Source organism: Patiria miniata, unplaced genomic scaffold (assembly GCF_015706575.1).
Source record: "Patiria miniata isolate m_02_andy unplaced genomic scaffold, ASM1570657v1 HiC_scaffold_10, whole genome shotgun sequence".
NCBI classification, from domain to species: Eukaryota; Metazoa; Echinodermata; class Asteroidea; order Valvatida; family Asterinidae; genus Patiria; species Patiria miniata.
Genome location: NW_024037048.1, coordinates 2,813,387 through 2,840,102, shown reverse-complemented (window position 1 = coordinate 2,840,102; position 26,716 = coordinate 2,813,387). Strand labels below are relative to the sequence as shown.

Genomic DNA, 26,716 nt, shown 5'->3' with positions numbered 1-26,716 from the left:
GTAGAGTAGGATGAGCAGGGAAAAGAGCAGGATGAGCAGGGAAAAGAGCAGGATGAGCAGGGTAAAGAGCAGGATGAGCAGGGTAAAGAGCAGGTTGAGCAGGGTAAAGAGCAGGATGAGCAGGGTAAAGAGCAGGATGAGCAGGGTAAAGAGCAGGATGAGCAGGAAAAAGAGCAGGATGAGCAGGAAAAAGAGCAGGATGAGCTGGGAAAAGAGCAGGATGAGCAGGGTAAAGAGCAGGATGAGCAGGGAAAAGAGCAGGATGAGCAGGGAAAAGAGCAGGATGAGCAGGGAAAAGAGCAGGATGAGCAGGGTAAAGAGCAGGATGAGCAGGGTAAAGAGCAGGATGAGCAGGGTAAAGAGCAGGATGAGCAGGAAAAAGAGCAGGATGAGCAGGGTAAAGAGCAGGATGAGCAGGGTAAAGAGCAGGATGAGCAGGAAAAAGAGCAGGATGAGTAGGGTAAAGAGCAGGATGAGCAGGGTAAAGAGCAGGATGAGCAGGGAAAAGAGCAGGATGAGCAGGGTAAAGAGCAGGATGAGCAGGGTAAAGAGCAGGATGAGCAGGGTAAAGAGCAGGATGAGCAGGGTAAAGAGCAGGATGAGCAGGGTAAAGAGCAGGATGAGCAGGGAAAAGAGCAGGATGAGCAGGGAAAAGAGCAGGATGAGCAGGAAAAAGAGCAGGATGAGCAGGGTAAAGAGCAGGATGAGCAGGGAAAAAGAGCAGGATGAGCAGGGTAAAGAGCAGGATGAGCAGGGTAAAGAGCAGGATGAGCAGGAAAAAGAGCAGGATGAGCAGGGTAAAGAGCAGGATGAGCAGGGTAAAGAGCAGGATGAGCAGGGTAAAGAGCAGGATGAGCAGGGTAAAGAGCAGGATGAGCAGGGTAAAGAGCAGGATGAGCAGGGTAAAGAGCAGGATGAGCAGGGTAAAGAGCAGGATGAGCAGGAAAAAGAGCAGGATGAGTAGGGTAAAGAGCAGGATGAGCAGGGTAAAGAGCAGGATGAGCAGGGTAAAGAGCAGGATGAGCAGGGAAAAGAGCAGGATGAGCAGGGTAAAGAGCAGGATGAGCAGGGTAAAGAGCAGGATGAGCAGGGTAAAGAGCAGGATGAGCAGGGTAAAGAGCAGGATGAGCAGGGTAAAGAGCAGGATGAGCAGGGAAAAGAGCAGGATGAGCAGGGTAAAGAGCAGGATGAGCAGGGTAAAGAGCAGGATGAGCAGGGTAAAGAGCAGGATGAGCAGGGAATTAAGAGCGCACAGGCACACAGAGAGCATGCGCAGGGGGAGGGGGGTGTGGAAATGAGCTCAAACAGACAGGTCTCGGCACAATATATATTAAACCAATTCATCCGTTTCTTGTCATTCGTGAATCAGCCTTTATAACTTCAACATGAATACTTTTTCTGCAGTCAAACCCCATGCTTGTAACCAGTGTGATAAAAGCTTTGGACGGCGATATAATCTCTGGCGACATACCGAAAACGCTCATGCTGAAGATGAATCTGAAATGAATGGGGTTAACGATGATTCTGAAATTGAGGTTATTCAATCTGATCATCCTGACGTGGATGAATCGGGCTCGGAAACGGACTCGGAGGTAGAAGATGACGATGAAGATGAGTCTAGTTCTGAATTAGAAGACAATGCTACTTTCCAAGACTGGTTGGAAGAGTCCAAAGAAGCGACTCGTGAAATGTGGAGCGAAAAACATGAAAAGTACATCAACGAGGGTATGGGTGAAGATCAGGCCAAGGAAAAGGCCGATAGGAAGACCCTCTGGGCAGTCAAGCAAATCTTTTTTGACAAGTACAAGGATTTTCTGTCAAGCTACCTACATCTGAAAGATAACGATACTCATCAAGATATTGTGGACAATCTCGAAGAAAAAATATATAAGGGCATTAGCGTACAAAAGGCTCTCGGCAGAATTATGCCTAAACACCAGATGAAATTTGACGGATTGTTCCATCAAGATGAAGAAGACGTCAGCGAGGAAGACAGTGATGATTAAAGACTAGTAGTCAACATTACAATGACGATATAATTGCGAAGAAATACATTGGGACAGACAAATAAAAACACGAGTGTTTTAATAAAGCAATAATAAAGTCAATAAAGCAATAATGTCATAACGTATATACTTTCTGCAGTTGTATTTTTCTTTGTTTATGTTGTCTTATCAATCGTAAAAGCCTACTATCAGTCATAAAATTAGCGCTTGGACACGCCCTCTAAATAACCCCCGTAAAATGTTCGTAGATAAAACCCAGTCATCCTCGATTTTGTAAACAAATCCGGCACGGAGGTACAACTAGTGTTCGGTGCTTTCCTGTACAGACAGCGTTAAAGAGGCACCGTTTTTCCCGTCGAACGCCATTCCCCCTAACCCCCCCCCCCCCCCAAAAATGGTTTCTCACACGTCCGCAAAAAAAGACGAGCACTTTACGACTAAAATCTCAACTATGGATAGGCTATAGCTTAGTTTTGGGGTCGTTCTAGTACGAAATATTACAAAATGCACAATGATGGTTGTGTTATTCCGATACACTTGATCGGGCACTTTTCAGGCCGTAGTTCCCTTTAAAAACCACATGCCCGCACGTTTTGTTATGGCTTTAAACCACTGAATCCATTCCTTATTGTACGCGCCTCTGCAATAGAGCCTAATCGATAATTTAGCCGTCACGGATTAAGAAAACTTGAGCGCTATCTGATCGGACGGCGTGTATACAGTAGTGTGCATGTGTACTAGCAATTGCTCTGGCTGATGCCAAAACCTACCCTTTTCTACGATCACCGCGCACAGACATATATTTTTACTTGGATGATTCTGGTGGCAGTGTAGAAGAGTGCCATTGGTATTGTATCGATTAACAAGAGGAATATAGGCGCACGGACGGAGTTATTTGTTCCATGATCAGTATGATCATCGAGGGGTGATCGACCACCGGTCTCCGTACAGACGCATGGATTATGGATCGTGGATTTATCATATACCCCCATGGCCGACACAGGCTGTACCCTGCAAGTATGCTGCGGTGAGTGTTTGTTTATAACTTGGAAAACGCAACGTGCCGATACCCATAAACCCAATAAAAATGACTTTAAAATAATTCTTCAAATAGACAATCGTACTCGTTTCAGTCTGATCAACGCAACATTCATTTTTGCCATCTATCGCTGCTTTCTGCTGTCGAGCATTCGGAAATCCAATTACTTTTTGTATCGATCGGATTAACTTCGTAACAATACTAGTGCGCTGACGTGGCACGCGCCCTCTCCCGTCTATTGTTGGGGGATTAAAGATCCGACCAGCTGGTCGTTCACAGGGACTAACGTATGAAACTCATATTCGGGCTAAGATCCAAATGTACCATAAAAATATATATATATTTTTTTTCCATACCTTATGCAATCTTTCCCATAGAATTGGTCAAACTGTACCCGGTTCCTTATACCCACACCTATTCCCTATTCATCCCATCCATTCATTAGGTCAAACTGTGCCCGGAATTTCATAACCCCATTCATTCATATTTATATCTACATATTTCCATATTTACATATTTATGTGACCTTTACATATTTCTAGGCTCAAGGTCAAACCGTACCCGACAGTCCCCCTCAACTACTCCAGGGAATTCCAAGCCACACAAGACTTTGTACAGTGTTTTTTAATTTGTAATGGCATTCATGAGAAGTAAAACACAAGGAAATCAGCGGATCCGAGGAAAAGTTGCATGCCTGTGTATGACCCTCACGGCTGGAATATGCAGTGTGGCATTGGGGAGGCCAACGTGCTGTCCCCCACGTGTGCAGTAGGCGGGGCTTACTGGGCGGGTCTATCAGTATGCAAACACCTTTTCTGACCTACGTATCTTTTTTTCTGCATACATGACAAGATCACTCAGAGTTGAGGAGGCACATTCAGAGAATTCTCATCGATATCATCAGCTCTATACTGGACCACAATTTAATCCCCCAAATAGAATTTCTCCTGATTTGATTTCACTGAGAAGTACATCAAATATCACTCCAATTGATTACCGCAGTAACAGAGAGGTACACGTAGAAGAGCTCTTCCAGAAAAACAACCCATAGGAGTTTGAGCCCCATTGATTGTGCGAACTCATTTCGCTAAAAGCTCGCTGGTTTACTGTTAAGTGTTATGTAGAGAAAAGAAAAAAATCTGTTCTATCGTAGCCCTCCCCCCTGCACTACCTACATAATGTATGAAGGTTGGCTGGTTTACTGGATTAGACTCATCACGACAAAATGGAGGGCAATCAAGAAATTGCTGCTGATTTTTCCCCAAGTGACATGAACACACACCAAATTACCTGTGAACAGGTGAAAGATCTTTCCTACTGAAACCCAAACAATTATTTTCAGACAGGTGATTTGCATTTTCTCCAATGTTATACAAAATAATTCAACCGGGTATACACTGAAAACACAAGATGTAACTCTCTCAGTGAATATGAAGCAAACCAAAATGACCAAATAAATTTAAGCAAGTTTAAAAGAAAATCTGGTTTTGGACAGGCAATTGATTTCAATTTTTTTCCTTTGGGGAGAGGGTTGTTTGAGGGGTGGGCAGACACTCGTTTTAGTTTAAAAAAACAAATGAAAGTGCAACGCAATGTAAACATTGAATGCTCATAGTGACTACTTGCAGATTAAAATTCATGTTTCCATTAAAAAAAAAGGTGCTTCTAACGTATATTACATAAACAAATTGAATGGAGCGCGATATGATCCTGTGACCTCCGGTACACAATACCGGAGCTCTACCAACTGAGCTATCTACACCTATGTTGGTCTCCCAAATTGTTAAAGGGTAGCTGCAATAAAAGGTTTTTAAAAATGTAATTTAGGGCAATTCCAGCATCACAGATATTACAATTAGGACATTTATATTTTTGGACTTTAGGAGCTCAGCGAATAAACCTGATAACTATTTTTCAAATCTTATACAACCATCATCTAGTAATGGTCAAAGAGATTACACAGTAGTTGGAGTTTGGGATCATTTCTCTGTATTATCAATTAGATAATTCAGGGGTTGCCCTTAACTTTTTTTTGACTGGCCAGCCGGACCAGTTGGCTAGAATTTTGACTGGTCCGCCAGGTTTTTGACTGGTCCGTCTTATACAGCGTGTACCCACCAGTTAATCAGTTTCACATATTTTAGACTATAGTCAACACCCATATCATCATGTCACCTGAGCAATAGAGGTCTATTTTCTTCCTCCATGATCTGAGGCTGCAAAAAAATATATAGTTCTGCCCCAGATTACATGCCTTTTAAAAATAGGGTCGGTCGGTCGGATTTTTGAAGGTTTTTTTGGCCATTTTTTTTTATGCAGCTTGAATGCCATATGGGGTATTCAATTAAGCCTCAGTAGGCAAAGTTTTAGCCTGATTTATTTTCACTGCACTACGAAAGCTATACACAAAATGATGGCCACAAAAAGTGAATAAAACCTACCTTAAAGGGAATGTACATCATTGGCTTTCGCTGTAATTTTCAGAAATGAACTATTTGAGGGGTTAGTATAATAGATCAAATATTGTTACACTGACATGTTTGAAGTTTTGTGTTCGAAAATGCTGGAAAAACCAAGAAAAACAAAAATGTTTAAGTAGTCTGGTTCCCTGACTCCACTAAAGATGAAATGGATCAATTTATAGATGCCGGAAGATTGTAAGGTAAGGGAACCAGTCTAGCTGGCCTGCACCCGTTCATGAACATGTAACCAATAGCAAACACAATTTGGACTAAAACACTGAAATGGTAAATTTGGAGCAGTAGTTGAAAAATAGTTAGGCTTTTCCTACGGTGGTCGGCCGACCACCGTTGGAAATGTATACAAAAATACAATTTTCTTGAAAATGACTTCACAACAGGTGCCATAATTTTACAGGATGCTTTAGACTGTCATTTACCAACATCCTAGTAAGTTATTTCGTAAAAACTTGGTAGTTTTATTTTTCAATGTTTGCAAATGTTGTATTTTCTCTTTAATTAGGCAAAAAAAAATAATTCTGCTTCCGATTACATGCCTTTCAAAAATAGGGTCGGTCGGTCGGAAATTCTTCTCTTTTTTTGACAATTTTTTTATGTAGATTGAATGGGGTATTCAATTATATGCGAAGTATTAGCCTGAACTATTTTCATTGCACTACGAAAGCTATACACGAAATGGCGACAAAAAGTGAATAAAACCTACCTTTAATTATTGTCAATATATTTACGTTCGATAATTTCAAAAAATAATGGAAAATTCAGGTCGTTCGCACCATATGCACAACGCTAGTCAAGATGCGGGGAGCTGGCCAAAACTCCAAGGTGTGTGACGCGTGTGTGTGTGGCGAGCAGCCCACCATGGGCCGACAGACCCGTTTTTACGGTCAAAAATTTCGGGAAACACATGGCATGTATCACTCCAAATATGAGTAGTGCGATCTAAAAATGAACTCTTGAACACAGAAAATACATACACAGACAAGCTAGATCAATTCTGTAAATTAACTTGCAAAAATGTTCTTTTTCCATCGGTGTTTTCTTGGCATTTTTACGATGTCGAATCCGACCAGTTGACAGAGCACGTGCCTGGCGCCTGCACAATGCATATAGCCATGCTAGCGCTATCGATCGCATAGCCGTGCACAGACTAGTTACCGCATTTTCATCATGATGTCTTCTAAATTGGCGCGGCGGGAACCAGTCATCGCCGCATTGGGCTGGATTTACGCACATGATTATAGTCACCGTGATAATATCGCGAAGCGAATTTGTAAAAATAACGGAGGTTTCTTTTGAAAAAAAATAGTGAATGTAAGTAAGAAACCAAATAAATACAACGAGCATTTTTTTGACGCAGATTTTTTTCGGCTGGCCAGCCGGACCACTTGGCAAGGTGTTTCAGCTGGTCCGCCGGCAATTCAACTGGCATTTGGCCAGCGGACCACCGCTAAGGTCGAACCCTGAGATATCATGGTTAATTGGCTCTGTCACAAACATTACTTCTTGTTTTTAATGCACTGTCTGTGACAGAGCCAAATATCCAAAAGGAAATCAAAACAAATGAAAATAAAAAAAATTGCAAATGTAAAGATGTCCACATGAAAGATGATACGGTACCTGCATAGCCACCACACTTCTGGGGATTAGCTCTCTGTGTTGGCGGATGGCAAAATGCCATGATCGTATGCGCATTAGGTCATCAAAAGTGAACTCTACGACCAGACGACCCTCAGTGCAAACCTGCCAAAAGAAAAACAAATAAATCAATTACTGGGAAAAAAATGTCAAAAAAATTGACAGCCTCAATTATTTCTTTATTGACAAGCACATAGTTTCAAAATGTGGTGAGCCTTCAAAAAAGAAAAACAAAGAATATGCTAAAGTTATATGACCAGTGCAACACAACAATTTCAAATGTCTCCTGGTTTGAAGCTAGAAAATTCCAAGTTAGCATAATTACTGCCACAAACCAAATCACCTCCACCCAACCCCCACCAAAACAAATACCTTGGTTATTCACCAGAATATGTAGGTTCATGATCTCTAATGGCATTTTCACTGGGACCCTTCCTGAATCCTCCAAAATCCTCCATTAAACAGAATTAAAACAATGTATTTTGCACATGTATACTTCAGGACCAAAGTAATAGTGGCTGGGATTTACATTACAAAATTCTTCAAACCTCCATTTCATGGGCCCTTTGTGTGCATTTTGGCAAGATGTTTAGCTTGTGTGAAAGCTAGCATACATCCCATAAATAAGTCGGTGAATACAGGGTGGACAACTTGGTGCAAAACTGAATAGTACATGTACACGTACAATGTAGTGCTGAAAGCATGGAATGGCAATCATAAAGCACAGAATTCCATGATTAGCACGGCCATCAATTTGGCCCTGATTCTGTTCAGGATATTCAGAGGATAGTACAATTTACTTGGGGGGGGGGGGGGGGGGCCCTGATCTTGTCTTTTCTCAACGCTTTTGTGCCATATATGAAATAAGTTGGAAACCCAAATTGAAAACAGTTGCATGGCAACACAGCGCAGGATGGGTCGGTTTTTGAGAGCGGTGAATAACATCCCCTGTCCCACATTGCTGCGGCCTCTTATCTCCCCCAACCTGCCGTACAAGGCGAGTCCTCACCCATCCACTAAATAACCAGGATGCACCCTGTGCAAGCTGATAAATCAGCTGCTCAATGAGTCACCGGGTTACCAATTAAAGTATCGTTAGCCAGAAAGAAAAAGTCAATCAATGAATGCTTGGCTTTTGACAAAACCAAGAGTATTTTGGCATCTCTGAGTGTTGAAAGTTTACAATGAACCAAAAAAAACCCCCAAAAACAGAGAGTACATGTACAAAATGTACTTGTATGATATAAAAAATACTTGGTTCTCTCAACAAAAATTCCACTTTTTTTGGGTGGGATCATTTCACACCTAGTACATACACCTTAACATGTACACATATGACAAACATAATGAAATGTGAAACATTGTTCTCACATTCAGAGTTCCAAGTTACATACAATGCGAGAAACCGGATATTTTGAACCAAATTTTATTTTAAAAATTGTGTCTATTGCTGTTCACGTCACTTAAAGGCAGGTTAAACTCAATGACAGTTGAATCTTAATTAAGCATTTCTCCAAAATCCTCAAAGTCCTCTTAAGCCTATCCAGAGCTGGCAGCTTTACTCTTTGTGCAAGAGGGACGGGGGCTGTTCACTTTTCTGGTGACCCCCATTCCTAATTCGACTTGACTTTGATGGATATAATGCGCTTAACGTGGGCTCTTCCTTGCTTGTTCATATTTGCCTGCCCTAGAAGATGGGCCAGGGATGCTTAGTGCACAGGCATGGCACGGGGAAACTCCCATCAATTTTCAAAATTTGATTCAGGAAAGGTATTGGTTTGTTTTATATATTGTAGAAGGCGAGCACTCTGTCACATATGAAAAAAATAATTAAACCAGTCAGAAAGGACATTACCTTGTACGTAATAATATGACCTCACCGTGACTGCCTTTGACAAGGCCACAATGTACAATTTTGCATGAGCATCAAGGGAAGATGTACATTTGTATACTGGTGTACATTGTGAATATATACATGTACATGTACCGGTACATCCATGTACATACACGTACAGGACATAAAATCTCCTTTTGCATCCAACTAACAAAAAAGGTCGAAATAAGATTTCCCGTAAATAAAGTGTTCTTGGCAAGTACACGTATCGAAACATACATGTAGTATGTTTCGATACATGTACATGCCAAGAACACTTTATTTGCATTTTTAAATGTACATAAAAGATACGTACATGTACATGTATGTACATGGCCATGACATTTTATTGAGAGCGTGTATTCAGGATCAACAAAATCTGATTTATTTGTGATGATCCAGACCACTTCAAAGATTTCCCAAAGGATATTTCCAAAACGCCAAGAATTAATATTAAGTTAAGCATGCATTACGCTGATTAAATTGAAAGGTATTATGGTGTCGCTATTTTACTTTATTTCATTTGTTAATTTTGGAAAGCTTACAAAATGACTACGAAAAGCAGTAAAAAGCTCATCAGCAATGGTCAATCATCTGGCGATGCTTCTGAACTATGGCCAAAAAAAAAAGGTCTCCGGTTTCTGGTAGGGTTACGATCGAGTATAAGCTTTATGTGGCCTCTCTAGGCTCCCATATATTTTGCACTAAATTTAGTCGGGCACCATTTGAAGACGGTGTTGTAATAGTGCGTTTGACCGGAAGCCAGACTGAGGGAGCGATGGTCATGTACATGTATCTGGAACGTGTAAACGCTTTTAACTAGCGCAATATGTAAAGGAGCAGACTAATGACCAGCCTGGCAGCTCATGCACGATGTGGCTGTAGTGTGTGGTCAGACCTTACCGTTTTTGCTGATTTTTGTCTGGAGTTTGACTGTCCAAATTTCCCGAAGAATGTTCGTGTTGATCGAGATCGTAAGTGGGTGCAGAATTCTCCAGCCTTATGGCCTTACTGAGGTCACCTCAAGCTCCATCCTGAAGGATATGTTTGAGAGTTTTAAGGGGATCTAAGTGTCGTCTGCAGCATCAGCCGACATTTGGAAGTGGGATAATAAATTCATGCTTCTGTACATCCTCTCAACACTGACAGTCTGATAGTGGTACATGTGCACATGCACATACATCCCCATGTTTAAATGACATGATCCCCATGTCATTTAAACATAATGTACATCCCTGATGTACATTAAAAACAACTTTTACTTCGCAGGCAGGGGGGGGGGGGAATTGTTTTTTTATTTTATTTTATCTTCATGTCCATATTATTACTAATTTTGTGAATTATACCTGAAAAGAGCTACATGTACATGAGAGAGCTACATGTATGTAAATGGAAGCCACAAAGATCCACAGACAATTATACAGCCATTTTACTCCCTTTTGAGGGAAAATTTAAGCCACTCAACATTTTAATCTATTTTTTCCAGTGGATGCTTTTAAATTACATTACCGGTACCTGTTAAACGTCCAGATTTAGTTTCTCCCTCTTTTGCTTCAAAAAAGGTCGAAAAACACATATTTAACAAATTGCAGACTTTCCACATTGAAATAAGGACTGCGACTGCCATTAAAGACACCTGGGAAATTTCCTGCCTTTATGCCTGTACATGAACTTGTACATACATGTAATCAATGCAAAGCATTTCAATAGGCTTGGGTAACTCCTGTAAAGAATAGATTCACAACTCGGATGAGGAATCGTGACTCCACTTTTCGAGGCATGGACTTTTTGCTGAAACTAATTTTAGTTTTTGGATCATCAATTCAATGCTATATGACTTGCAATTTCGAAGATGGTCTGGCACCAAACGTGTTCAAGATTGAGCAATTATGGGAAGAAATTGATTCTAGACAAAGCTATAAAATGGCCAGCCATCCATCAGAGGAAGTGGGTCTCTTTCACCAGTGAAAATTAAGACTTCAAATATCATTCTCCTTTGGAAAGACATTGTAGATGGTACATTTGTGTACATTGTGTGTTGTTTAAGGGTGTGATTACACTCCTTTACGGCCTTGTATTTATAACAATTTCAGCATGTGTCAAATCAGATAATCCCAAAATAATGGATATAGCATGTAAGTGTATAATAAATAACCTTATAAACTTTCATGCATCATAAAGGTACACTTAGGCTTTCTGTAGATGTAAATGTACATGTACTTTACATGTACAACATGTACTTGTGCCCCTCCAGTAATCGATGACTGAGTACCATTGATGTCAAAAAAAGATGCTAAAAACTGTCTGTTGCCACTTGGGCCTTGTTCAGTGGCAAACTGTCCGAACTTAATATGCATTTAAGTAAAGAAAATTGAAACACCACAGACCACATGTATCTGACATTGGTAGACAATGTCTGGTGCAGAGTTCCAGAGGTAAAGGGCTACATTAGAAAAAGTGTATGCTTCCTAAAGTAACTAATCACATGCAAGGGTCATACATGTAGAGAATGTTGCTGGTTGACCAGTGAAAAGGTACATGTAGCACATGTTTTATAAGCTTAAATTTTCAAAAGAATTGGGAGATAAGAACAAGGTAGAGGAAACATGAGGGCAATTTTAAAAATCCCCTTTTCCTAGCCTGAAATTCAAATTTAGTAAAAAAAGTAATTACAATGACCAATTTTTCCACAACTTAAAACAGGAAAATAGCAGAGTTGTAGTCAAATACTCACCAGTCCTCGTAAGTCAATTACAGTGAAATCTCGATGAGTCAAATCTCAAGGAAATGTGTAAAAAAAATTGAGAGGAAAAATCCCAATTGTTCTGTACATGAATGGCTTTCATCGTAACTCGCTATGCCTGCTATGAAATGGACATGTTATTTGGCTCACTTTCCTTCTTTTTATTGATTTTAATGATGTAATTTTTTAATCACAAATCATTATTTTGCTCAGATTTTATATTTTTATATCTTTCTAAAAGTGTCTGCTCTATGGATAAATATTACAGTAAACCACTCAAATTGTGAAACTTCATGTAGTAAATCTTTATTTCGAGTTGATTGTCTAGTCAAGTCTATTCGAACGATCGCGCGACGCATCACCACGCTCGGGGTTTTCCGATGTGTGGTCACATCACCGGTCCTATTTGATTGATAGAGGGTCTGCTATCTGGCAAGCTGCAGCTAGCTGGGCCAGCGGTAGCGATCAGGCTAAACATGCTAAATGGAACTTCTAAAGCCAGGATTTGTTGCAGTAACAGGCTGGAGTCTGATCACAATGGCATCGTGTACGCTTCATACCCACGTATTAACACAAAGCGTTTTCGGCAAAAATGAATCACAAAAAAAGTTTTGCCATCTTTTTCTGCTTCTTTGTGACTGTTTAGGCTGCGGTTTCTTATGGACTGGCCGAACAAAACTTCAATTTAAACAGAGGTACCAGTGCAGGCATTTTGAGTTACTGGGGTATTCATGTACATACAATGTAATATCCTATTCTCTTGACGGGAATGAAGTATCACTTCGAGATATATGGAGTTTCATGTTATCGACTTATCGTGATTCCACTGTATACATATCATTCCAGTCTTCAGTGACAGGCTATTCGTATGAACCCTTCATGCTCTCTTATCATACTTACTGTACTTGTGATTTGGTCCTGGACTTGACTAAAACTCGGGGGGAAAAAATGGAATCCAAACATGTACCTTAGTGAACATGGGTTTGCCGTGGTGTGTCACCATCGTTGTCTGATCACAGTCCAGCGTTATGGTGGTGTTATGAAATGACTCCTTAGGATGCTTCAAGAGATAATACAGGTCTGTCACTCCGCCCTCAAAGACTGTACGGAAGTACCGAGGGATCAGGGTTCTACCAATGGCTGTGGGTGGCATACAAAAATGGTAAACGGTAACTGAGGAAACTGTCCTAAGCTGTAAAAGTCACATGTATAGTAAGCATATTACAATATTCACTGCATGAACAGAAAGTACAGATGTACAAATGAACATGTAGATGAAAATGTAACGTAAATTAGAACGGCCACTATTACGACAAAAAGAGTTATGAAAAAGCTCAGTATTGATGGGTCCATCACTGTAATACATACATACATGTAGATGTATGCTCTGTACAGAATATGACAAAAGAGGGTTATCTCTATAAACTGATACGCGAGTATGTGTGTACTTGTATTGTAGGACTACAGCAAAATGTTGGAAGGATGGTGTTTATCATGACAAAGGCAATTTTTACAAATGTGCATGTACCGGGTATGTACACTGTGGATTATAAAGAGTTCTTTTTCATCTGTTCAATCAGGTGATGACATGTCTTCAATGTAAAGAGTGTGCCAAAAAAGTGCAACACTCAGAAAACAAATAATTAAACCTGTTTCATGTTTTCAATGAAATTATACATTACATAAAATCCTGACTATTTCTCAATCCACTCCTTTTTACCCCATTCCATTTGGGTCCCTAGATCCAGAAATACAATCTATTAAGTGAAAAGGTGTAAATTTTGCTTGGGCCACTCTCACCTGGACATTATGAATCTGGATTAAGCATTAAATAGGCATTAAATAGACACTGAAGTTGGCGACATCACAGGTGCGAGTGGTCGAGGTACAATTTAGACCCTTTCACTTAATGGATTGTATTTCTGGATCTAGGGACCCAAATGGAATGGGGTAAACAGTAGTGGATTGAGAAATAGTCATTTCATTGAAGAAAAAACATTAAACAGTTTATTTGTTTTATGAACGTCGCATTTTTTTGGCACACTCTGTATGATATCTTTTCCATGAATAATCCTTTGATAGCGTAAAATATGTACAACACTAGCAAAAGTGTAGCAATTTTATTTTTTAGCAATTTCAACAAATTCCCTTCAAGCACCAACCCCCCCCCCCCAAAAAAATCACCTTTTGCGAAAAAAAAACCTATTTCACATGAAGTGAACTTACCATATCTCTTAGGACCATCTTCTAAACAGAAAGATAGCGTGAGGCTGGCATCATCTTCAAAAAACTCAGTTGCAAATGCATCCCACCATAAATTATCACTTTCCTGCGAACAGAACAAAACAAAATGATCATGGAATACATGGAATTTAATAAACTAACAGAACACTGAGCTGGTATATAAAAAAAAACACTTTGGTTTCTGTAAGATTCTATTTATGAGTGTTTGGCTTGGCAGATCAATTTTTCACCAATTTTCACTTTTCTATACCATTTTTAAAATGCATCAAGTTCAAAATCTGTTCCTCCAAGATGTTTCAGAATCATACCTTAATTGTGAGGTTTACCTTTTTTTTTTTAATCAAACACCGGTACTACATGTACATAAATTCTTTTAAATAAATCTCTCAGATGCAATGACACCACATGAAGAGTTTAGTAAAAGCCTTCCCCTCTGTTTTTTTTCTCTTTATGTACAAATGTAGTAAAACCCCTTCAGCAAACATACACACATGTGCATGTGTATACTTGTACATACCGGTATGTAAGATGCAAAACTGACATTGTTCATGTTGTTGAGCCTGTGCATTCAATATTGTTTTCATACTTATTTAATTTGATTCTCATTGTATGAATCTATTTGTAATTTTAGAATATACAAATTTTGTTTTTGCAAACAATTATTTGTAGAAGTGAACGAGTGTATAGTGATTGTTGTTCACTTGTGAAAATAATTCATGTAGCAGTACAAAATACAGGTGTGTTATTCCAAAAACAAAATTCATTTTATTAAAATTTACATACACCCCACTTTCAACTAAGAAAATTGACTACGGTGACAAAGCACTAAATATACAACAATTGTTCATGTACATGTACATGTACATCATGTATGTACGTTAACCATGTACTTGTTACATGCGCATGTATATCGTGTGCTTGGACATGTTGGATACTGTAATTTTCATTGGTCCAGAACAATTACGTAGCCAGTCTGTAAAAAATGCACACACTGCGTAAAAATATACATAGCCTACACTGCATTGCACGCGCATGTGAGAACCTGCATTGCACGTGCATGTGAGAACCTGCCTGCACGCTTGCGACTGAAAACTGCTGCAACCGCTCAGTCTTATGTCTGGCAGGAAAGCCTGCAGTTATCAAAGGTTACATCGCAGTGATTTCATTCATTTCTCGCATTTACAACTACATGTACAATGTACATGTACAATGTATTGATATTGGCACGATCGGTATAACAAAACAATTGTTAAAGGGAATATACAACATTTGCAAACATCGAAAAATAAAATTACCAAGTTTTTACGAAATACCTTAATAGGATGTTGGTAAATGACAGTCTAAATCATCCTGTAAAATTATGGCACCTGGTATACTGTCATTTTCAAGAAAAGTGGTATTTTTGTATCAATTTCCAACGCTGATCGGCCGATCAGCGTTGGAAACAACTGGCTTTTTTTCAAATACTGGCCCCAATTGACCATTGCACTTGTTTGCAATCGATTACAAATCTATGAACGGGTACGAGCCAGCTAGACTGGTTCCCTGACCTTACAATTCCCCAATGTATGTAAACTGCTCTGTTTCTTCTTATATGGAGTCAGGGAACCAGACTACAGGAAAATGATCGCTTTTCTTGGTTTTTATAGCATTTTCGAACCCAAAACCTCCAAAAAGTCAGTGTAACTATATTTGCTTTATATTTCCAACCCCCCAATTCCATCCATTTCTGAAAATTACAGCAAAAGCAAATGATGTATATTCCCTTTAACTGCTGTGATGTGGGATATATGTCATTTTTCATCCCCTCGGGGCACATATAGCACCCTCAGCTTCGTTTTGCATGTTTTGGGTGCTATACACCACTCGGTTTGTTAAAAAGGGCATATCGTACATCACAGCAGTTGGTTAAATGTATATCAGAGGGTCATAATTCAACGAAATAAAAGGAAAAATAGCTGACTTGACCATTTGATATTCATTTGGGTCATCTTTGGACAGGCTCATAATGAAATGGTACGGGGACTGTATAAGAGCCCTTGAGTTAATACATACATGCATTGAGCTGGCAGGGTGAATAGTGAATAATCAAACAGGTGGCCACTGTACACTGTAACTGCATGCATGTACAATGATCAAGGTGTATCATACAGTTGATGTGACTGATGTGCAATAAGTAGTGCTGTGCCAAATATTTGGAACATTCGATCCTCAACCAAATATCAGAATATCATTTGTTTTTCGATTCAATATATTCCAAGAAAAAATGTGGGTGATCTCAAAATGATGATGAAAAATGTCCTAATGTTACTGTAATCATACACATTGTGTGATTATATTCTTTGTCGCATGCCACACTTTTGCTGAAAGCCACTTAATATTGTTTTAACAAGCTCTTTCAATTTCAAACAAGCACAGGCACATGTAGAACTTGATCAGTTCGTTTTGAAATTGAGTGGTAAAATATTCGATCAAGTCCAAGTTGGAATAATGGAATATTCACAGTCCTAACAATAATGTTTGCATCTAAGCATACATGTACATGTACGGTACATGAATATCCTAAACAAGAAGCACATGGGACTTTTCATGATTTTGTTTATTTGTTTGGATTTGTACAGTATGTACCGTACCTGCCTCTTCTGATAATCACTTACGCATGCTCCAAATTTCCGGGACCAGTCTGAGGCAATAGAATACAGCGGGCCCCATCTGACCATGCAAGCAAAATGCTCCTCTCATTATGTGTTATTCCTTAGAAAAGTGGTCCTTCACTCTCAAGTGTTGGTAATACCTCCTGAAAACCGTTGGATTCTAGACGTTCTGTGGTGCGATCTTAGGCAATTTCTGCCCACTCTAATCAATTTTTTTTAGCAAAAGATCATCACTTAAACATCATTTTCAAGTTTTATTTATTTATTCTTTTTTTTTGTGCGTGAGAAATCCTGTGTGCGTGTGAGAAATCCTGTGTGCGCGTGAGAGTGTGAGAACAACATGAAATGCGTGAGTTGGCAGCCCTGCACATACAGGTATTGTACATGATGTATGTATATGATGTACACACGTATACATACATTATAAAACAAAACTTCCTCGTTTTATTGCATTCATAAGTTTGTTTCAAACCATTCAAGTTCAACCAAACCTGAAAAAATTGGCTATGACATAAGTGTGAAAAAAAATTGTACTGGAAAAAACTAAATTCACGTTGTTGTGGTATATATACCGGTAGTATACACATTTTGGATATTATTTTCCCACGGGCGTCCAAATTTTAAAGGGGCCATGAAAAGAATGTGCAACTTTCTACACCACTTAAATGTATGAAAACTACTTCACATCCCATTTTGGTTAATTTTATTGAAAAGTGCACTTCTTTAAACATTTATTAAAAAATTCCATGCTTTTCCGGACAACTGAGGGCGCTGTTGCTGTGATGTCATTTCAGGAAGACACTGTTTAGTTCAGAAGTTTTCTGTTCTTATTGTGAGAACAAAAATTGCTCAGTAAAAACATTTGTGAGAAAAGTTTGCTCACTGGCTTACTGCCATGTTCTGAAACAACACTGAATCACCAAAGAAAAGAAAATTTATGACAACAAAATACCCAAAATTCTGGCAACTTTTGATGCTGATCTACTGGTAGCTGTAACAGTGAGGTTATTATTTCTGCCTGAAATGACATCACATTTTTGCTCATTAATATAGCAACTACCGGTAGCATAAAAACCAAAAAGGCACCAAAATATCCTTGAAATGGCAACGAAAAATGAAAATAAGGTTAAATGGGACACAGATGTACATTTTCAAGGATTACATTAAACAAAATACCGTACCTTGCATGGGCCCTTGAAAGAGTTGTTAAATCATTCAGTAGAAGAATAATCTACATTATTCAGATTATAATATTCTTCTTGACTTCTTTCATAAAATGGAATTGGCTTTGTGTGAGTCTCACACCAATGCAGCAGCAAACAGTGAATGATGTATAGACCCCTCTCATACGACGCCATCTTTGTAGGAAAATTACTACTGCGTATTCAACACCATCAGATACTGTACGCGAGCACGCAGTGTGCATAATGTTCTCAACACGGGTGCATGTTCTCAACACGGGTGCATGTTCTAAACCAAGCGCATTTCTTCAAAATACGGCACGGCCCAGCTGATGCACGTCATTAAAATTGCCAATGACAATCTGTAGGCAGTGACGTCCTTTGAGAGAGACCAATGTCAGCAAAGGCAATCAGGCTTTGTAATACTCACTACACAAACTGCAAAGACAAATCTTAAATTATTGAGTTGGCTGGAAAACAAGTGCAAGTGCACAATAAGTTTTGGCCGCCTTGCATGTACATACAAGCCTGGTCCGCCGTCCCACGCGAAAATCACGGGCTGACAATTGACCAAAATAAGCCCTCAACGTTTGCCATAAAAAAAAGCGCGCTATATACCACGTGACTATAACACTACTACACCATATCTTGCCTCCATTTACAAAATTTTCATAAACAACTTTACGAATTGTTACAAACAATTTTTGTTAAGTATTTCATTTCTTTTGTTTGCTTTTTGCTTTAAATTAAAATTTGGTAGTTATATTATGGGAACATAGGGGCCTTGTTTTTGGTCAATTTTCTGGGAACAGATACATGCAAAATACTCGTGCATACATATCGATGGAGATAAACCCTGTTTTCTTATAACTTTTGTCAAAAGTGCATTTACTGACGGCGGTATGGCATTTGGTCAATTTTTGGTCAAATATTTTTGGTCAATTTTCGGGGACAGACAGACCATCCAAGTGACCAACCAACCACCAAGTGACATGTAGAAGCTCCTGCCAGAGCTTAAAAATGCAAGTACCGGTATATACCAGCAACATTTTCAGAAAAATAATGTACATGCATCGTGTACGTTTTATACATACATGTATGTACATGTACTTATTGTTTACAATGTGAAAAATAAGATTAAACCAAAAGCATTGTGCATGCATAAAAAAATGCATAAATATAGTGTAACTGCCCGTGTGTCTTGTGTATACATGTAGCTGTGCAGGCAGCCAACTGACTTGTTCTTGTAGGAAATTGTCCTTGTACGTACATGTACCAGTACATGTAGGGTTAGCGTATACAGTCAGTACCGTACATGTCTGTACGTGTGCATGTACATGTACATGTACATGTACAATGCACATGTATACATTGTATGAAAAATGCATCAAGTAAGTTCAGTTTACACAATACATCTAGAGGCGATAATTAAAAAAATAGGCTCATTTAGGGCAAGAAGAGACATTTTTTAGTAGAAGTTGGTAACATGCTATTTAACCTAGTCCAGGGTGCATAAATCTTTAATAGGCCTACTTGTCGCGTAATATATTTGTTCCCATACATTGTGTATTTTGGTATATTCTTTGTTATTATTTTTTGACAAGTTTATTTTGGTGATTCTATATACACCTTCTTACTTCAATAACATTTTCTTAAGCATATAAGTGACTGAAAAATTGAGGACTTAGTAACCATCCAAAATGACTACTATTATACCCTATAGTTGCACGCCATTACTTTCCTCAGAAGTCTCGCCAAAAGTCAGTATTGATGGGCTTCAAATTTACAAAGTTACTTACTGGCACAGTTACCCTAACAAAAATAAATGGGAAATTATGTAAAAATTGATAACATTTTGATATTTAGCCAAAAAAAGAAAACAGGAGGAAAAATGAGGTGTCTGTGAATTGGGCTAAAAAATTAGGTGAAGGGTTGCCTAACGTGGGGGACTTGAACAATTTCAAGGAAACCCCCTAAAATAAATAATTATTGTTGCTTACAATAATTATGTCAATGTCAAAAATTTTCTTAACAATAATTTTGGGAATTTCCTTGAACTTGTTAAAGTCTCCCACGTTAGGCAACCCTTCAACTACTTTTTAGCCCAATTTACGGATACCTCAGTTTTTCCGTTTTATATCACAATGTTTATATCTTTGTTCACATGATTTTCCATAAGGTTTTTAATCAGTTTACTGTACCAGTAAGCAAAATGGTGAATTTGAAGTTCATCAATACTAGTTTTGCAAGACTATAATAATAATAATAATAATATATAAATAATAATAAATATTTATGCAAATTAGGCATGTTTCCACTGAAAATCCAGCTTGGTAACCATCATTTTTGGATTCAGCACCCCAAAATTAGGTAAAATAGCTATGTTACTAACTTCTACTCAAAAATGCCTCTTAATGTAACATTTTTTTTAAATATCGTCTAGATTATTATAAAAAAGTGCATTACAATTTCCAAATGAGCTTCAATACATTTTTGGATAGTTTTTAACCAAAAATTCATACACTGCCAATCATACATGTATGTATATTCACGCACATACACGTAACACGAACATACATGTACATGCACATTTGGTACATTGTATTTTGACACGTCAGGTATGATAATTTAAAAAAACAAAGCTTGTTACATTTTGTGTTAAAAATCTCATGACCTGTACACATGTACATACTGTACATGTACACATGTACGTATCTGAGGCCAAGTTACCATACCTATAATGTGCTCATTAAAAAACCGTACTGAAACAGCAACCATTGTTTCAATCAATATTACTGAATTTTGAGCAGGTCCTCTCTACTATCTTTTAGAATTTGGCATATTAACCCTAACGTAGATTACCAACTCCATTAAAATCCACCCCCCCCCCCCCCATTTGAAGGATTTTGGCAGATGTCCACCAAATCCACCAGCACCAGTGATGGATTTCAATGGATTTGGTCCTGAAGCATTATGTGAAGCAGAGTGAGTGATGGATTATGCCCGACATGGACTTCTACTTTTGTAAAACTAAGTAGGGAGTTAGGGTTTTAAAACAATTTAACAAAACAGAAAAATTGAGTTGAAATGTCAAACCACCAGTATGGAACTGACTACTTGGGAAATTGTACGCCACAAAAAAAACAGCCATTATTTCATGGTAGAAAATCCATCACCACATCATTTGTATATTTGTCTAACATTTTATTGATAAATCAATATTGTAATGTTTGGAAATAAAACGTAAGTCAAATCAAAACTACATGCATGTAGGACTCATTCATGTTTAATGTGCTGACAATGTTGCCATTACTCAAAAAATCTATGACCCCCCCCCCCATTTCATAATTCCCCACCCCCTCTCCCTCCTTCAATCTCACCTCTGATCGTTGCTGTAGCCTCTTGTTCAGCTCGTAAATTCGGTAGTCAGGCTGGCTGACAAACGGTGTGTGCCTCCTGTAGAATGGGACAGAGTTGAACATGGGTAAATCAGCGGGGCCCGCCATGCCAGGAACGCACTGCATGTTGCAGGGGGTACATGTAGGTGGTGGGGGCACTGTAGCAGCCATAGCCCAACAGACACACACAGACACGCAAAGAAACAGACAGCAGCTTCAAATGTCAATATAGCATACAGTACATGTGTGTGTCACTCACGCTATACACACAATATAACGCAGGGACTCTTTTTTTCCCCTTTGCTAATTACACATATTTTATGTCACAGACAGTGACCCACAGTGCGTGGTGCAGTTTGTGTACGTACATGTACGTGTATGTGTATGGTCTGAGCTACACTGTACAGTTTCTGCATTTAACAGGTTGTGTACTACCGGTAGGCCTCCTAGTCCTAAGACACACAATTACATACATGTAGAACATATTACTGTGAGGATAGGGAAGCAAGTCCTCAATACTCTGGCCCAATTACTGAAGATTTTGCAAGGAGGACATTTTTTTGTGTATAAATTTAAGTATGTAATTTGTTCTTCCCTGCAGGATTTACATTTTTGATGGAACATAATTTAAACCATCATGTGCCTCACCGTACTTGGACATGAATTGAAATTAAAACAAGTAACTGTCCTTCCCTTTTTTCTGAAATGAACTTTTCCATTTATCAGACCTACATGTACAACTGTAAAAATGTGTTAGTGATTCCTATTTCTTTTGGGGGTTAAAATTCCTCTGTTGTAAATGAATCTAAACAAATAACTGACGTATGGTAATTATCTTCAATGAAGTTAATGGACATCAGTTAGCGTACAATAATCAAGTAGGCCCCCTACTGAATATAATATTGGCATTATTGTTACATGTACAATGTACGTACTTGTACGTCTGGAGAGAGCATGTATGTAATTCTGTGTATAAATACTCAGTCAGTGTGGAACATTGTACAATATGCAAAACAAGGTACCGAACGTACATACTGTACATGATTGTAGGCAGATTTTAAATGTGATGTAAATGTAGCGCTCTGGCTTATTGTAAATACATTTAATATTCATTGTGGGCAGCAGACTGGGCAACATTAATCACAGTTTTTATGACAATCAACAACGTGGGTTGGTGTTCCTGGTTTATTAATTATATAATCAATACTGTATTTGGCATGTTTGACTGATGGCATTGTAATGTACAGTAGCTGGCAAAGTGCAAAAAGAAACAGTAACTGCTGGTCTGTATAAGATGTAATGGCAATAATGGTAACAACGGGCAACTGTTTTTGTTGAGTTAAAGGGAAAATACAACATTTGCAAACATCAAAAAATAAAACTACCAAACCATTTTGAAATACCTTGCTGGACTGTTAGTGAATGACAGTGTAAAGCATCCTGTAAAATCATGGCACCTGGTATACTGTCATTTTCAAGAAAAGTGGTATTTTTGTATCAATTTCCAACGCTGATCGGCCGATCAGCGTTGGAAACAACTGGCTTTTTTCTCAAATACTGGCCCCAATTGACCATCGCACTTGTTTGCAATCGATTACAAACCTATGAACGGGTACGAGCCAGCTAGACTGGTTCCCTGACCTTACAATTCCCCAATGTATGTAAACTGCTCTGTTTCTTCTTATATGGAGTCAGGGAACCAGACTACAGGAAAATGATCGTTTTTCTTGGTTTTTATAACATTTTCGAACCCAAAACCTCAAAAAAGTCAGTGTAACTATATTTGCTATATATTTCCAACCCCCCAATTCCATCCATTTCTGAAAATTACAGCAAAAGCAAATGATGTATATTCCCTTTAAACTTAATCCTCCTATGTAAACATACATTCTGTGCCAAGTTGTCCTTGCAGTCAAAATCAATCAAGTGACTGTTTTCAAAGAGCTCCCAGCCTACATACATGTACATTGTTAAGCAGAATTAACTGGCTGTGTCTGCTTATGTAACTTGACACAGCTACCGGTATGCTTTGACTGTAGGTGATTGATAAGCCAGCGACCAGTATGCCTACCACTTGCCTGTTTTTGTCTGTTGACTGAATTTGACTAGTCACAGTGTTTGCATAAAATATGATCTGACTATTGGTGACTAGCCTGTGTAAAACACCGCGTTTACACTGTATCCTCCAAAGGTGGATCGCATCCTGCGGTCGCATAAAACTAGGGGGAAGCTAACCGCAGATAAACTGGGCCGTGTTTACACCCGATCCTGATCCCCCTCCAATCCCCCATTTACAACGGAAGGAAGGTCATTGAGTGTGCGCAGAAGACGGCCAATTTCGCACGCTAATCACTGCAAAAATTAAGATATATCATTCATCGCTATGCAGCTTGACTACTGATGATTACTCCATGTTTTACTGACGTTTGTCCCCCGATTTTTGTCGTAATCTAGATAGCTTTATCCTCCACGCATTGTCCACAACAGTCCACGAATAATGAATTATTGTCTACGTTGGCGAGATCTCCACTTGCAGATGTTTAAAGCGGTCATGTCTTGTTTTGTTTCTTTTCGTGTATTGTTCGCTTAGCACAATACACGGTATGTCAACTGCGTGACTACACACGTGTACAGGTGATACTATGAATAATAAGCAAGTGGCTTTCCCAGCCCCAACTTGATGCAGGATAGCGTTTCCTGCCGAGACCTACCCCGAGTTTTACCGCCATTCGGTTGCATGCAAGTATTTTTTATCTTCATTTGGATATAAATATTACTTCTCTCTTTCATTATAACCTGTTAAATGTTGGATCTTATTGGTGAGTTTTAGGCATATTGCTTTTGTGGATTTATTTGTTGTTTGACGAACAACCTGAGGTGAACGTTACACGAAAACGCGGCAAACGCCATCTTGGATTTGAATATGAAATCGATCATCAACACGTGTATATATCCCTTGGACCTCTTGGAAGGATTTCACGGTCATCGGAGTCCTCATAGTGAATGGTGTATGAAGGATATAACTTCTAACATCACCGACGCACATTGAGCATTATCTAAAAAAAAAAAAAACCAGTCCCCAAAAATGAAACTTTTATGTAAGTATTAAAAAGTTAGTGACTAATTGGAGTCAGAAAATCGCTCGGCCAAGAATGTAGGCCTACGTGTTTGGTTGTGTACACCGTCTTTGGGAAGTTGCGTTCAGAATCAGAGAGCATATTTCAACAAAATCGGATTTTTTTCAGTCTGAGATTCATGTCTTTTCAAAAAATTCCTTTGGGAGAGAATGTAGAATCCTGATGCCACTTCTTTGGTTGAAACGAAATCTGTGGAAAGTTGAGTGCATTTCAAGGTAACTTATAGAATCGACAATGTTCCTCAGTCTCATCAGATTCATGTCTTTTCAACATTTTTGCAATGACTGACCTTCAGTCATTAAAGAGGCGTGAGGATGCAACATTCTTTCCTTTTTGGGTTTGATGTCTCATTCAAAAGTGAATAAACATTTAAAGCACCATCGATTTTTCAAAGGAAAATCATTCAAAAAGAGCAGCGGCAAAAATCCTCCAACTGCCTCCATGTAAAAACTACAAACAGCCTAGCAGCCTCAATCCTCCAAAATCATCTGCTCATTCTTGAATGTGGCCCTTTTGAAGGATGACCACTGCTTCAATGAATCCTGCAAATTCTTCTCTGTCGGTCGAAATGTATGTACGGCTGAGCATAAACAATACAAGGTCCGGCTCAAGACCTCCTTGACAAAGTGCACCCTTCAAAATCAGCCGCATATTTTTGCCAAATAGCATCAATCCTGCAGAATCCTACATTATGCAAATAAAAAGGAGTTTTGTGGATTTAGGAATGTATGGTTAAAACATGAACTGATGACAATAAAAGGAGTTTTACCGGTAGCGGACCGTGGCTTTTGCCCTTCCTTGACATGCTGTCATGATGGGGGGGGGGGGGGTCAATGTCGCGTCATATCCATACTGAACTTCTGAAAACCTAAAACCACCATTTTTGTGATGTCCAAATAATTGTACCAGTTTCATGTGTGTGTCTGTTCACAGATACATGACCTGTAATCGGTTTGATCTCCGATCACCTTTCCTTTATTTTTGGGTTCCTGGTTACTTTTTCAAAGAATGAAGAGCTACAATGGAAACCCATTCTTGAGAGAAACACTTACAGGACTAAAACGAAACTCCTCTTTCATGCACATGGACGAAACACCGATGGATTCTGGCCGAGTACAAACCGCGCATCATATGTTCTGTGCACAGAACCGCGTTGGGAGCCATCGCAGCATTCATGCAGGCCTCACGCCGGCGACTCGATCGTCAATAACAACATCATAATTTTCGGGGACTTTTCTACGCTGACAGGATGTGGCTGGGTCAAATTGCGGGGTCCGATCCACCAATTGCGTTTACACTCAACAATTGGGGGATCGGATCCTGCAATTGCGGGGTCCGATCCTTCCTGAAAGGGGGATTCAGCTAGAGGGATCCGATCCGGCTAAAGGCTCGATCCACCTCGCGTTTACACTTGCGGTTAAGCAGACTTCGATCCTCCTTGCCAGATCGGATCCCCCTTGAATCCCCCTTGCGGGATCCAGTGTTAACGCGGTCAAAGGCATGGCAGGGGAAGAGGATTGATTTTTTGACTGTCTGCGACTGTTCAGATAGCAGGAGGGTTAATTATTTTGCAACAACTTCTCTTTACTTTTCTATATGTTCAAAGCACAATAATGTACTCTCTGGGGCTTTGAACAGACTGCAAAGTACATTGCAGATCGGAGTACTTGTTTGTGTATTGATGCATTTCAAATGCACATACCTCAATGGTGAAAAACGTTTCAGGATTTCGCATAAAACATGGCAAAGGCTTTGCAAATTTACATAATTAATTTGCTGAAAACTCAAGCCTGACTGCTTGATGTACATGTACATGGTTGCAAGTTGTTATTCTCTGAATATTTGTGAGAGCTTGGCGAGTCCAGTCCAGGCCTATCCCTGGATTTTGCATGGAAGAGCTGAGATGGTTATACAAAAACTTACCAACCACAGGTGCCGATGATGTGCTTGTTCAGGCAGAAATTCTAACTTGGCAATTTAAAACTGATCTCAAAACAACCTGCACCTTTACATTGCACACACCCGGTACATACATTGGAATTTATCTTCAAGCAAACTTGAATCCTTGATCCTGATTGGTCGATCCATGGCAACAAGCCGTGCTACATATAACCATACCGCACGGCCACGGTCCATACCGCACTCCGCGTATTGCGCTATTTTAAGCCTACGTGATGTGATTAGTGCTGCACAATTCACTGTGAATTCAAAAGTTGAGCGTAGGTTACAGCATGCGTGTTCTAACTTTACTGTGCATCAAGTTTGCTTGAAGATAAATTCGTTATCGCGCTCGCGCTCGTGGAACACGGAAAATGTAGTGCGTTTG

The 26,716-nt window shown here is 39.2% G+C and overlaps 1 protein-coding gene across 3 annotated transcripts in view; it reads right to left on the bottom strand.

The window, feature by feature from the left end:
- Positions 1-26,716, bottom strand: part of LOC119735410 (LIM domain-binding protein 2-like) — a 65,018-nt gene that overhangs the window by 19,235 nt on the left and 19,067 nt on the right. For all 3 annotated transcript variants that reach the window (XM_038209110.1, XM_038209124.1, XM_038209119.1), the window contains exons 3-6: positions 21,236-21,311; positions 14,003-14,105; positions 12,744-12,916; positions 7,143-7,265 (exon numbers count right to left, since the gene is read on the bottom strand). In XM_038209110.1, the coding sequence (XP_038065038.1) occupies positions 7,143-7,265; positions 12,744-12,916; positions 14,003-14,105; positions 21,236-21,311 (475 nt within the window). The remainder of the gene's footprint in view (positions 1-7,142; positions 7,266-12,743; positions 12,917-14,002; positions 14,106-21,235; positions 21,312-26,716) is intronic.